Genomic DNA, 13,630 nt, shown 5'->3' with positions numbered 1-13,630 from the left:
ACTGTAACTACATCACGCATATTCCTCTCCAAAATCAGTGTTTCATGGGGGCTTTTCTTGCAGTCTTTTTTTCACTGAGAAGAGGGCAACATTCCTGCTCGTCTTCCAGAAATCTGCATAAGAGTTTGCTGTGAACCAAACCTTAAATACCATAGACTGACAAGAAGGCAGAGAAAAACACTGGCAAATATAACTCTGTGGAATTCTACTTAACCATCAAAAAGTGGCATTCCTATAAGCAGCCAAATCCTCTGCTGACAAATTTTTAAGGGGTAGCCACAATCACTGTAGGCCAAATTTACAAGAGACTATTAAAGGAGCAGTAGCTGGAGCTGCTTAAAAATTGTTTTCAGGCTTCCTGTTATCCCGCTCTGAGTGTTGTGATGAACAAAATGTTGTAAACTCTTCCATTGCCTCGATGACATCTTACTGTATTCGCCTCTCCTCCCGTCCCACCCATTCCCTCTGCAGCTATTTTTCCTCAGCTAAAAGTTCAAGTTTATTCCGCTGTTGTTGTCCCTCTTAAAAGATTTGTATTCGTTACCCCTGCAAGGATATGAAGGTGCGCACAAATGAGCATAAACAAGTCTGTGTAAAGGTCGCATAAACTGACAATGTACAGTAATCAAGCCAGGGGTAGAAAGTGTGTTGACATGAGGCTGTGCTGGGTGGAAACAGCTGGCCATTTCTGTGGATTTCAGTGCAATATCAAACACTAACACAGTTTGTGTCCTCGGCACAAGTTGGTCACGCACTGCACAACTGATGCAATGTTTGACAGTGTGAAATATGGACAGAAATGTGTTGCTGTGTGTGTGTGCGCGCACATACATATTAGGCTATTTACTGCTCGCATGCACATACACACACGCGTCACTGTGAGTGGGGTATACTGAATGTAAGTGATTTACAGCTCACTGACGAGACTGTAAAAATCATCCGGCACAGTGTCAATGACCATGGGGACCGCAACTGTGCTTGTGAGAACTTGTTCAGCCCTGGAGGGGGAGGTCCACAAAAAAACCACAGAGAAATTAATGTTGCATGTCTGTTGAGCAGAAGCAGCAGAGTGTAAATGGATCGTGATGTGACAGGGAGCTTTGGGCCCGGTTTTAGCAAGGCTGCATTCAAATAAATAAATATGTCCAACTCATCACAAACATAATTTGTCAGGGACGTCCGACTCTTTCTTAAATCATGACACAATACAAGCAAGCATGATTCAATGTTTGCACTTGTCTTTTATCGCCAGTTACAATTACACAATGTTTCCAATACAGATGATTATAAAGAAATTTCAGCTCTCATAATGCTTCTGAATCACTGACTGCACTGTAGTGGGGTTGTTTAGTTTCTAGGTGTGTGTATTGGGATGGGCGTGCCTACTGTCAGTGTCTTACTGGAAGAATACAAGTATTTGAACACGATGCGTCACAGAAGAATTCAGAGCTTTGTTTGGTCCCACTTGAATTCTAACATCCTCTTCCATCCATTTATTCCCTCCTACAGTCCGTTTTCCTCCTTGTTTGTGTCTCTCACACACATACAATATTAATAGTTTCCATGTTGAATCATACAGTAGGTGACTTCATGCATGCCTGTGCGTAATTTTCCACTTTATTTACTTTCTACATGTAAATCTTACTTTAGTTTTTAAAAAGGCACAATGGTTGAACACAGAGAATAGTCTGCATGGAGAGCTGTTTACCTTTTTTCCACTCTCAAGACTGTGTGCCGTGTAATTTCACAGATTCACTCCCAGTGGTTTGAATGCTGAAAGTATTTGTGGTTGCTCTTGGTAAACCAGAGGTTTCCTTAATCTTTCGGATAGCTGGAATACTTGGTAGTCTTACCGTTATAGTAAATAAGATAAATGCAAAAGTCTAAATATTACTCTTTGAGGACAAAATCTACAAGTATGTCACAAGACAATATATAATAAAAAAAAGTTATATTTGTACAAATCCTTTGTTTCTATTCGTATTTCTGAATTTTTCAATTGTTACAAACCCTGTATTAGACAGTTCTTCCCTTTGGCGAGTCCTTTTAATGACTTGTGAGCAAAAAACTGTTAAGTGACTTTTTTGGTGGGTTCTCTATTTCCAGACTCTGTTAATGGGGTAATCTGAAGACTTAACTCTTGTCCTGGATCAGATTCAAGATGTTGACGCCTGGATAGTGGAGCCTATTTACTATTCTGAGTTACAGGGGAGACAGGAGAGAGGAGGAGTGAAAAGCTAAAGAGCGAGTTGTGTCAAGTAACAGTAACCACGAGGAAGTTCAAGGAGTCCTACCTTCAAAATAAACGGATCAGTTGCTCACATGCTTCAGCAGTGTTGACTGATTTGATTGCTTTTCCACGCTGTGCAGAAACAAGTTTATAGGCAGCTTAAATGTTCTGGGAAATATTGGGAATCATGCAACCACACCACACATGCAAACTTTGTTTTCCAGTTTCAAAAAAGTTGACTTTTCTAGCAAAGCATTAGAATCATGAAAGTGGCTGGCTACACATCCAAACAAACTTACTAATGTTTTCACGACTGGGTTCAAGCACTGATACATATGCTTGAATCCAAGTTGATATGATCTTTTTCTCCCACATGAACCCTGCTCTTGTTTGTGAAGTATGTGAAACCTTAGTTCTGCTTCATTTAGAACCCCATTGCCCCATATAACATGATACTAATTGAGAACATTGGGTTTTTGAAGCCTTAAAAGACTAGATTTTTAAATTATTTTCTGGAGAGTTCCAATTACTCCAGTGACGGAGTGATTTTAATTTTTTTGGTTAAAGTTTTGCTACTCCATACTGAAGAGGTCAGGATGAATCTGGAGCCATTTGTAAAACTCAGTGGAGGCTCAGTCATGGTTTGGGGCTACATTTCAGTCAGTGGTGTTGGAGATCTTGTCAAAACTGATGCAATTATGAATGCAGAAAGGTACCATCAGATTTGGATCCACTATGCAATACAAGGCAGAAAGAATCTGATTAGCAGCTTTATGACACCATGACAACCATAGAAAACACTCTGCCAAACCAGTAAAGGCATACCTGGATAGAAACACACAGTGGACTGGTCTCCACAGAGCCTGGAGCTCAACATTATTGAAGCAGTGTGATCACCTCGACAGAGAGCAGAACAAAAAGCAGCCAAGATCCAAAGAGGAGCTTTGAATGTCCTTCAAGACTTCTGGAGAAATATTCCTAAAGACTACTTAAAGAAATTACAAGGTTGACTCTTGAGGAATAGTGATAGTCTGAAAGGAAACCTTCTGAATGAACTGTTTTTAGGTTTTGTTTAATGTCTGTTTTAAATTTTTTTAAAAATGAAGCGCTGAACATGATTTATTTTTACATTTGTAAAATGTAAAATAAAATTATTTTGACAGTTATAAAAATAAAAGGGCCTGGGTTTGTTTCCCTTAATAGTATTATTTTGTTACGGCGGTAATTAGGCTGCTTAACATCAAAATAACATAATCATTAAAGACACCCCCCCCCCCCCCCCCCTTTAAAAAAAACCGATTTGGTTCCTCTCAGGCAAAAATCCATTCTGCTTTGCTTCGCAGTAAGACATCTTATTTTGAAAGTGTTCCCGGAATTTTTGGTTTCGCTTCGTGTCCCGAGCGCGGGCGAAGCGCGTTTGGGTTAATCAGGAGCGTCCAAACCTTACGCACCCAGTCTGGAAGTTTTCGCTCCAGTTTAAGTTTAACTCCCAGTGACTCCGGTTACAGACAGCGTGGTCATGGTCAGAGAAGAAGAAAGATAAGAAGCAAAATAAAAAAAGCCGGGCTGAATGTGACTCATACAGGCTGAATTATGCCTCTGCCTGTGATTTACTAACCCGGAGTGCGCTCCTCAGGCTGGATGTATGGTTGACTGAAGAAGCCCTAACATTTGTCCCACATATATATTTTCTTCCGTGGAGCTAACTCGTAAGAGTTCTGATGGAGGGCCACATGTTATTTGCGTGGATGCTGATGTGTTTGCTTCTGCGGCCCTCAACCGCACAGAACAGCCCACCTGAAGGAGGTAAGCGCCGTTGATTCAGTGGAAACCAGTCTAATTATAATTATTTGCATTGCATAACAGGGGGGCGATAGCGACTAGCAGACAAAAACATTTTTTTTAAAAGAGGAAGATTACAAATAAAACAATGTGAGCCACAATAATCTGTAATTTTTGTAAATAAAGCGACTTAAAGCGTTGGTGCCACATAATAAAAGGAATACAGCTGGGCTCGGGGCGGATTAGGGTGGGGTTGACATTACACCAGTGTTCTCAGTAAAGTGGCATGACTCCAGGTATTGAATTATCTGTTGATGAAATCTTACAGCCAGGAGTAGCGACTTCATACAGTAGGGCTAGGGGCATGGGTGGGGGCACTCTGATCGACCACGCAGGCATGCTGAGGATGGCTTCAGGTGCTCCCGGGAATTCTCAGGTTATTGTCAGTTGATGACATCTCAGGGCTTTACAACAGACTTCTAATAAGGGGAAGACCAAATAACCTCCAGGTCTGCTGGAAAAGGTTTTTTGTTTTTAAAGGATAATTCTGGTTAATGTTAGTAGAACACAAGAGTGCAAAGAATGACAGATTTGATGCATCTTATGGGGTTTTTTTCTAAACATGCAGATGCTCCTCTTTATAAGATGTTTTTAATTCTGATCAGTAACTGCTGATTTGCAGACTCCAAATCTAAACCAATCCTATCAGCTCTTATCATAGCAGTGCCTTTGTGCCATTCTGGCAAAGCTCATGACCGCAAAGTGACAGAGATTTCCCCAGGTGGTGATGGCACCGGCAGGTTTCTTAGTGAGAGTGGATATTTATGAGTGTCTGTAGTTAGGGATATGCTGATGCTTTGCTGTTCCATTTATAGGGATACGATGAGATAACTTGGTCTACGGTAATTGGGCTTTATATAAATGTACTTGCTGTTTTTACTCTAGTTAAATAAAGGTCTTATGTCTGTAACCTTTAACAACAGTTATAAATCACTAATAATTAACCATATGTCTAATAAAGGCTCAAAAAGTAAAGTTATACTATGCTCTAAACCCAGGATGTCAAACTTATTTTCTGTTTACTTTGATGTGAGTGGGCCAGACCTGTGTAAAGACATTTAAGTCTATGTTTCAACCCCACCCCATGTCTTAATAGAAAAAGAAGCGCAATTTCAAGAGAAATGTTGCTGTAGTGTAGCACATGAGAGAATTCTTGCAGCACTAACAAATAAATGTGTAACAAAGTTCTAGTAGTTCATTATCCAGACTGTCCTGTAAACAGAAAATCTGTTTTCTGACTGCGTGCTGATAGTAAAAAACAAAACAAAAAACCCCCAGAAACTTATGTAGTAGGTAGATTACTTTAGTGTGGTATAGAGATCTTTATCAGAAGGAAAAAGCTGTAAAACTTACATTTTAACAAATCCTGAATTAACGCTCTCCTTCCCATTTTCCAAAGCTGCCCAGTTTACTGCCCGATTCGGGCCCCCTGGGCTCTATATTTGGCACCCCTGCTTTAGACCTTAGACTGTCTGAAAATGAAGTAGCTTATTGTATTGTATTATACTGAGGCAGTGCCTTGTACCTTCCAGAGACCAGTCATCAACCACTGGTACCAATTCTGTGCCTTATATTTTTTGGCTGCTTCTGGTTGTTCCCATGTTACAAAGCGTCACCAGTGTGGGTAGCTCTGCATGTTTCTATTTTGCAGAGTTTCATGCTTCTCATGACAAAACCCCAAGGGGGGATTTTTGCATTACGAGCTGCAGTCAAACCAGCGACACCACTACACTGCGAATGTAACGGTACAAAAACAAGGTCATTTAAAGAAAATGTGCAAAATTAGACAGGAATACCACTCAATTTTATTCATTTAAACTTCTATAGTGCTTTTCTACTCTTGTTCAAGCTTTATCTTTTTCATATCGTTCTCATCCCAACATGCAACCTATTTAAATCTTCACTGTGTTTTTAGCCCCAAAAAACCCCCTCATAACATACTCATATGTTTTTGTAAGGTGCTCAGCCTGATCTGCTTGCTGTTTTACTCACGCTTCATTTTTCTCCATCACATCATTAGCTAAGATCTGTAGTGCATGCGATAACCCGAGACAGCATTCAACCACGGCAATAAAGAACGATAAAATGGCTCGCTCCAGCAGTAGGTCTGAAGATAAAGGCGTACCTGCACAAACGCAGAGGTAAGGGGCTCCTATACGCAACAGCACTGTTGCTCCAAACAAGAGTGATGTAAGGAATTCTTTAGGTTGATAGAGGGGGAAAAGGCAGCAAGCATGCAGGCTGGCATGTGTGCACACACGCTTGATTTGTGTGTATACATGCTTCGCTGCTCAGCTTTCAACACCTTGAAGCCTAGTCCACACCTCATGTCAAGCGTTGGACCTTGACATATTTAAAAAATGAGACACTGAATTACACGCCTATATAACTGTATTTTCTGCAGAGTCATATATGTGTAGTCCAAAGTCTTCATCTTAAAAGTTTCTGATTTCTCGAGTGACGATTTTAACAGTAGGCAGGATTTCTTTTGGATCTGTGCACAATCTGTAGATTTGAAGCTAAGTTCTGCTTGTTGTGCTACTGTTTCCTGCTCTGTATATGGTCATCCAGCATTCCTCTTCATCCCTCACATGAAACTGGCAGTACCCCCCAGCTTCATTCCTCTCCTTTTAACGCCTTTTATTTCCCTCGTCCCGCCTCCTTTCTCCACTCCCTCCCTCTCTCCCACCAGTACCCAGCACAGCTACTGTCATGCCTGTTCCTCTACTTTGGGCATTGTTGCTTCTGTTATAAGATATGCAAAATTAGGGAGTGGGAAAAAAAATAATCCACCCGTAGCTTTGTGCTTGGATGCCTTTAATCCATTATCCAACTTTGAAGTTACAGTATCATGATGCCTGCATCAGTTTTGTACTTCCTCTGTTTGTTTTACAGTCTTCTTATCTCCAAAACCACAGCCTATTTTGGGGGGTTTTGCTTTTAACTTTCTTCTGCTTTCATGTAAAACAAACAATTTTCTCTATAAGATTTGTTCACTGTGACACTGTTTTTCTCTCTCATAAAAACAGGATGGAAATGTGTGTAGAGGGAAGCACGAAAAGAGACCTGTGGAAAAACAGAATCATAGAGAGTTGTTGGCGCAAGTCAGTAACTGATTCCGCTCGCCTGATATGCATATTAATGACTGTATTGATGTTTGTTGCTTCTCCACAGTGCTGAACTGCTGTGAGGGGGACGTCCTCTTCTTGGTGGATTCCTCGGGGAGTGTGTCATCCTACGAGCACTCCCGAATGCTAGCCTTCCTGTCCGAGCTCATCTCCCCCTTTTCGCTGGGAGAGGACCAGGTAAGGGTAGGACTTCTGCAGGTGGGCACCAAACCACGTCTCGAGTTCGGCTTTGATAAATACAGCACCCAAAGTGGCCTTCAGGCCGCTTTGAAAAACATCAAGCCTCTCAGGGGGGACACCAACACAGTTGAGGCGCTGAAAATGGTGAAGGAGTGGGTCCTGCGTCCTGGAAAGGCTGGCGGCGCCCGGGAAAATCTCCCGAGGGTGCTAGTGTGGCTGACTGATGGGGTAAAACCAGGGGATGTGACTGGACCGATGGCCCAGCTTCGGGATGATGGTGTGGCCGTGCTGGTCGTGTCCACTGGCCATGGCAACTACCAGGTGTTGAGGCAGGTGGTGAGCCCACCTGTGGAGGACCACCTGCACTTTGTGGACATTGACGATATGAGCATCATCACAAAGGAATTCCGGGATGCCATTATTGGTGAGTACAGCATGGGTAGTGTCTTTATGTGTTGCAAATAAAAGATTTAAAGAATGAACAGATAATTAGAATTTGTTGTTGGACTGAACACAACACACATTCTGCTCAATAAAAAAATGTGTATCTGCACATGCCTGTACTACAGAGACTGGGAAAAATATTATTTATGATTGATCCTGACCAATTAAAGCTGGATTGCTCGTACGCTTCAGTAGCTTTGAGAAACCCCCCTTCCATTCAAACAGCTACAATAACACTTATATCCTGCCTCAGTGATGTATTACATGTCTCTCTGTGCTTCTCCCTAATTCCACACATGCTCTTGAAGACAAGGAGACCAACTAGCCGGGACACTCTGTGTGCATGTGTATGAGTCCCTGTAATGAGATAGGCCAATCTATTAATGGATTAATGATTCAACATCTCTTTCTGCTCCATCCAACACTATGCCCAACATGACACACACACATATATATTTATATATAGAGACCTGGAAGATGAGCCATTTCTCTGGATGGATTAGGTAACTGCCATAACACTCACAAGGGTCACTACAGCATTTATACAACAGCTGTAAGATATGATGCATAATAGAAAATAGGGCTTGTGTAGAACAAGGTGGAATGCATCAGTCCTTGCTGGGTGCATAAGGATTTAATCACAGATATCAGTGCATCTGGGAAAATTGTTATTTTGTTGCAGGGCCTCACTGGGTTGGCTATTTCAGGTTGTCTCAGTGCTGTCGCTGTGAATGCATTTAGGTTTCAAAGTCTGGGAGTCTATGTGAGTAGCTGACTGAAGCCAAGGCATTTTTAGCGCTCCTTCTGTCCTGTCACCATCATTTCTCCTCCTTTTTGAAAATTAAAAATGATAACTCAACCCCAACAATGTGTGCACGCGCTAACACGAGATCCTGCCGTCTCCAACAGAGATCATCCGCGCTGAACGAATTCACGTTCGAGACATCTCCACCAGCTCCGCCACACTGCAGTGGCGACCCGTTCTGTCCGGGTTGACGGGCCACTATGAGATCCTCTTCAAAGAACTTCGGAGAGGAGTCGGTGGGGTTGAGACCAGTAGGCCTGATGTATTCACTGGAGGACCTCCGTACCAGAGACTTACCCAGACTGCGGATTCCAGCACTGCCAGGTTAACTGGCCTGAAGCCTGACACCAACTATATCGCCATACTGAGACCAGAGTCCAACGAACAAGCCTTTAACGACCTCCATGTCACCTTCAGAACTAGACCAGGTTGAGTTCTCTCTATATATACGCTTGCTTTGCAAGTTGCACAAAACCTTTTCAGTGGTTTGCTATAAATATAAAAAGTCAAAGTTCTAATTTGCTTTTGCAGTCTCTCAAATTTAGGAATTTGCTCTTTTTATCTGTTCTGCATGCAACACTGTCAATTTTGTTGACATTCTGAATGAAATGTCTTTGTTATAGGCCCACAATAAGAAAATAAAAGCTAAATCCACTGCAATTAAAAAGCTTGTGTAAAAGATTTTATTTTGTGGTTCGGTGAAGAAGAAAAAATTCAAAGTGAAAATCATCATATTCTCCTCATATTTTTTTCTACTGCCTCAGCAATTGTTCTTGTCTCTCTTACACACCAGAGGTGCTGAGCCCAGCTGTGGTAACAGTTTCCGAGCCTGGACAAAGCAGTGTTCGGGTCAGCTGGGGTCCTCTCCAACCAGGGATGGTTGAGAGTTACTCTGTTGAGTATTCAGCCCTGCCCACGGGTAAAGTGCACTATGTCCAACTGAGTCGAAGTCAGAACTCTACTCTGCTCAGAAACCTCCAACCAGATACCACTTACTTGGTCACTGTTACTGCCAGGCACGCCTCAGGAAAGGAGAAAGCCATGTCTGTCAAAGTGTGCACTCAAGAAGGTGAGGTCAAATTAGGTCATAATCCCACTCCTTCATTGTCTTATTCATTCTGCATCCTAAATTCCAGATAATTGTAGTTCCGTTCAGTTCTGAAATGGTCAGTTCTCCTGCTGTTTTGTTTTTTTGCTTCACTGCTTTATAGTTCTCTTTCCTTTCGAAATATAACCAAACTTTTGAATGGTCTCTGTCTCTAGTGACTCCAGCGCTGGCAGACCTCCAGTTGACTACAGTGGGTAGTGACTCAGTAGAGGTTGAATGGAACGGTGGCACATCTCACTTGAGGGGCTACTGGCTCACCTGGGAGGGACAGCAAAGCTCTGCCCCTGGTCAGCGCTCCTCCCTCTACTTGCCACCCGACTCCCTCTCAACACGGCTCACGCACCTGCCCCCTTCGGCTAGAGTGTGCGTGTCACCCATTTACCGGACGGCACGGGGAGAGGGACTGTGTTGCACGGCACAGTTTCACTCAGGTGAGTGCGGGCCTGGTAGATTAAAAAGCACCAAGGAATTGAATTTTTTTTAAGTTAGTTGGTTAATATATTATGGATTAGTTTGAAGTTTTTCTACAAAACACTGAGGCCAAAAGAAAATTAAAAAATTATACAAAGCAAAAACTCATGCACTATTTTGGTACAGTATCAAACCATGCATATAGTAGATTTCAATTAGTACCTCAGTAGAGCAGAGTTCACATAAGTCTTGTTTATTGAGATCAGACCATTGAAAAAAAACATCTTTCTCTGGGATCCTTTTCCTGGTTTAGGTGGGTAACCCACAGGCCTCACCAGCAACAGCTACTAAATATTAATAGTCTTTAAAATTACTTATTTAAATGTAATTTTGCACTGCAGCAAACTCTGCAAGTGAAAGTTGCTCTGTATTGTGAGTGGAAGCAGAAATCACAGTTAGTTATTTTAATTCCTTAATAAATGCCCCATGTGTGCACTTTGTATGTAAGTTTGAGAGCTTAAAATGTATAAATACTAATATCTCAGCTGCTTCTTTCCTTCTTTTCCTTTAGATGCATTAGTGTATGGCTACCAATCATAGCACCCTGAGACTGCAGCTGTACCTTACCAAACATGGAGGGACGAAGGCGAGAAGAATGCTGACTTTCATCCATAATTCTTTTCCCTGCCTTTCCCCTCTGTGGAAATCCTCCAGGAGTGACGTGTGGGTTGGCTTACCGAACACTCATGTGGAAGCTATGGACACTTAAGAGTAGTCGGGGGGGGGGGGGGGGGGGGAAACAGCCACATGCTGACTGCAATCTGCGACACAAAGGAATAACTACTTTCCTGTTTTTATCTTCTCATCTGGTTTGCCCCTGTACTAAATGATGCTTCACATTAAGGACGTGCATTAAAGAAACATAATTTGTAGGTGTGTTTCGCAGCTACGGAGAAGGGTGTGATGGGAATGTTGAGGTTTTATGTGGCTTGTTTTGAAAAAGGGGTTCCCACCATATGCGGGCCATGTGTTCAAATCTGCTCCCTCCCCCAAATCCGCATAACGCACAGAAAACATCTGATTTACATTTTTGATGAATGCAATGAATTCTGCTTCAGTTGACAATATTCAAAAGATTAAAGCTTTGGGCAGATTCAGTTACGATTGCTTTGACCTTTCAAGATATTATAAAAACACCAACCACGTGCTGAAAGTAGAGGGATGCTGTATATGATGTGCAGATCTGTGTAGCTGAGAGTAGCCTTCTACCGATGTCTTGTACATCCAGTAATATTTATTAATCTGAAAATCATGCAAATATAAGAATCTATAACTTCTTCACAGACATGCTCTTTACATTTTAAGACTTTCTTTTATAGCTAGTCTCTGCTGCCCCCTACTGAAAAGATTACAGGCTTCTCTTTTACTGTATACTGAAAACATGTATTTTATGCTGACTGCCTTTGGAATTTAATACCAGCTTTCAATAAAGTCATTTTGTAATTTTGTTTACATATTTGGTTGTTTATTTTAAATTTTAGCATATAACAATACTACTGACTGGAAAAACAGCCAAGTCTGATGGGTATGTGTGGAGGTGGACCTCACAGACTAAAAACTACTGCTGATGCTTTTTGAGCTGGAGGTGTTAAAAGTCCAGGTGACTGATTTTGAACACCCAGACTCCGCCTGCTCTCGAAGCCACTCTAATCTGTGCAGGGTCTTCTCCAAACAACAAAGCTCTAGAATTGATCTTTTGAAATAAATTTAGACAACTTTTTTTCATTTTGGTTTATTATTTTATTACTGTGATTTTTTTATCGAGGCAGCTGATTTAGTCTATCACAACACTGAGGAAAATGTAGCACACCTCTGTTGAGGCTCCTTTAAATTTTAGATGAAAAACGGTTGTGTGTGACAGATTTGCTGTCATGCTTTGGGACACGTTTGATTTTCTGTAGGTACATGGCATCATAAACAAATGGTTCAGTGTCATGGGGAAGGACACTTCAGTAACATTAGCAGCCCTTCAAGCTTGTGTTGTTGTTTTCAGTTACTTCTTTTTTCATCACATCATTGGAGATTCTAAAACTCAAAAAAAATTGATAAACTATATTTTGTCATGTTTCGGCTGTGTGCAGGCAGGAGAAGGACCCAAATGCAAAACTCACCACACAGGAATTAAACTCAAAAAGCTGCTTTATTGCAGAACAGCACAAAAATATAACAAAACTAAACTGGGACATGGATAACTAACACACAGGGAAACACAGCCATGAGGGAGACTACAACACTGACAAAGAGAAACACAGGGCTTAAATATACTGAGGGATAACGAGGGAATGAGACAAAGAAGGAGAGCACAGCTGGGAGTAATCAGGCTGGACGAGACAAGGGAAGCAAAACTAGAAATACTGACATGAGACATGGACCTTCAAAGTAAAACAGGAAACACACTGACTGAACTCTAGACATGTAAACTTAACAGCAACTGGGGAGACAGACCATAGGAACCTGAAACATGGTACAGAAAGGCACAGTAGACACAACATGGAACATAGGGAAGCCGCATTACAAAACCTAAGAAATAAACCTATGATAACCATAACTGAAACCTAGGGAAATAGCAAACACAGTACAACAAAGGACTCAAAACATAAACCATAATATAAAAACACAAGAACTCAAAAAGCTGGGTCAGAAAGTCCCAGAACCGTGACATATTTGTGCCTGGACAGGTAAATAGAATGGCACATGAATGTGATGGAGGCAAATCGGGAAGCCCTTGTTCTGTGACAAAAATGCATTTAAAATGTTAAAATCCTCCATCACAGTCATTAACTTGCATGAATGCCACGTCAAAAGTGACTTAGAAAGAAAATACATCCAAGAGTTTTGGTTGATTTCTGTTTATTTTATGTTGTTGGCTGTGCAAATTAAGACTTTAGGTTTGGTTAGGGGTTACATTCAGTTTCACTTCAATTTAATTTTACTTACTAAATCAGTAGAACATTTATCAAGCTGGGATAACCACATTTACTCAGGGCTTTCTTGACGTGATGTTCTTCTGTTTCCCTGGCTGCTCTGTCTGTGGGGATGGTGTTTGCTCTGTGTTGTAGCGTCCTGATGACACCCAGTGGATACTCCAGTGGATGATGAGAGTCAAAACTTAATACTGATCCTATGCGTGGGTTAACAGTACAGCTGTAAGCTGTTTTATTAAAGATAAAAGCTGTAGCTTTTAAATATCTTAATGTGTTGCTCCACCAAGTTAATATGATCCTTGAATTGTGGTAAGTCCTGAGATCTGATTTTCACCCAGGTGTCATCCACATACCTGAACCAATGACTTGGTGGTGTAGGATAGCACTGACCTTTGTATGTGAAATATGTGGAATGAAGACACAGTTCTAAGAGTAAAACACGCTTGGTAGGTGCTGAGAGAGGTCCTGTTATCCCTCGTGAGCTACCTCCACTTCAGT

General features: G+C 41.5%; 1 protein-coding gene across 2 annotated transcripts; it reads left to right on the top strand.

The window, feature by feature from the left end:
• The first annotated feature begins 3,641 nt into the window (after positions 1-3,641).
• On the top strand, positions 3,642-11,660 carry vwa1 (von Willebrand factor A domain containing 1). 2 transcript variants are annotated; one of them, XM_012925175.3, is made up of 7 exons: positions 3,642-4,036; positions 6,093-6,213; positions 7,247-7,804; positions 8,734-9,057; positions 9,423-9,698; positions 9,893-10,168; positions 10,720-11,660. In XM_012925175.3, exons 3-7 carry the CDS (start codon positions 7,324-7,326, stop codon positions 10,746-10,748), a joined length of 1,386 nt encoding a protein of 461 aa, XP_012780629.2. In that variant the 5' UTR covers positions 3,642-4,036; positions 6,093-6,213; positions 7,247-7,323; the 3' UTR covers positions 10,749-11,660. The 2 variants fall into 2 exon arrangements, with proteins under 2 accessions (XP_012780629.2, XP_004572795.2); XM_004572738.5 differs by lacking the exon at positions 6,093-6,213.
• Positions 11,661-13,630: the final 1,970 nt, after the last annotated feature.

The sequence above is a fragment of the Maylandia zebra genome, linkage group LG20, assembly GCF_041146795.1.
Source record: "Maylandia zebra isolate NMK-2024a linkage group LG20, Mzebra_GT3a, whole genome shotgun sequence".
NCBI lineage: Eukaryota > Metazoa > Chordata > Actinopteri > Cichliformes > Cichlidae > Maylandia > Maylandia zebra.
The sequence above is the reverse complement of the archived record's forward strand: the minus strand, read 5'-3'. Positions and strand labels throughout refer to the sequence as shown.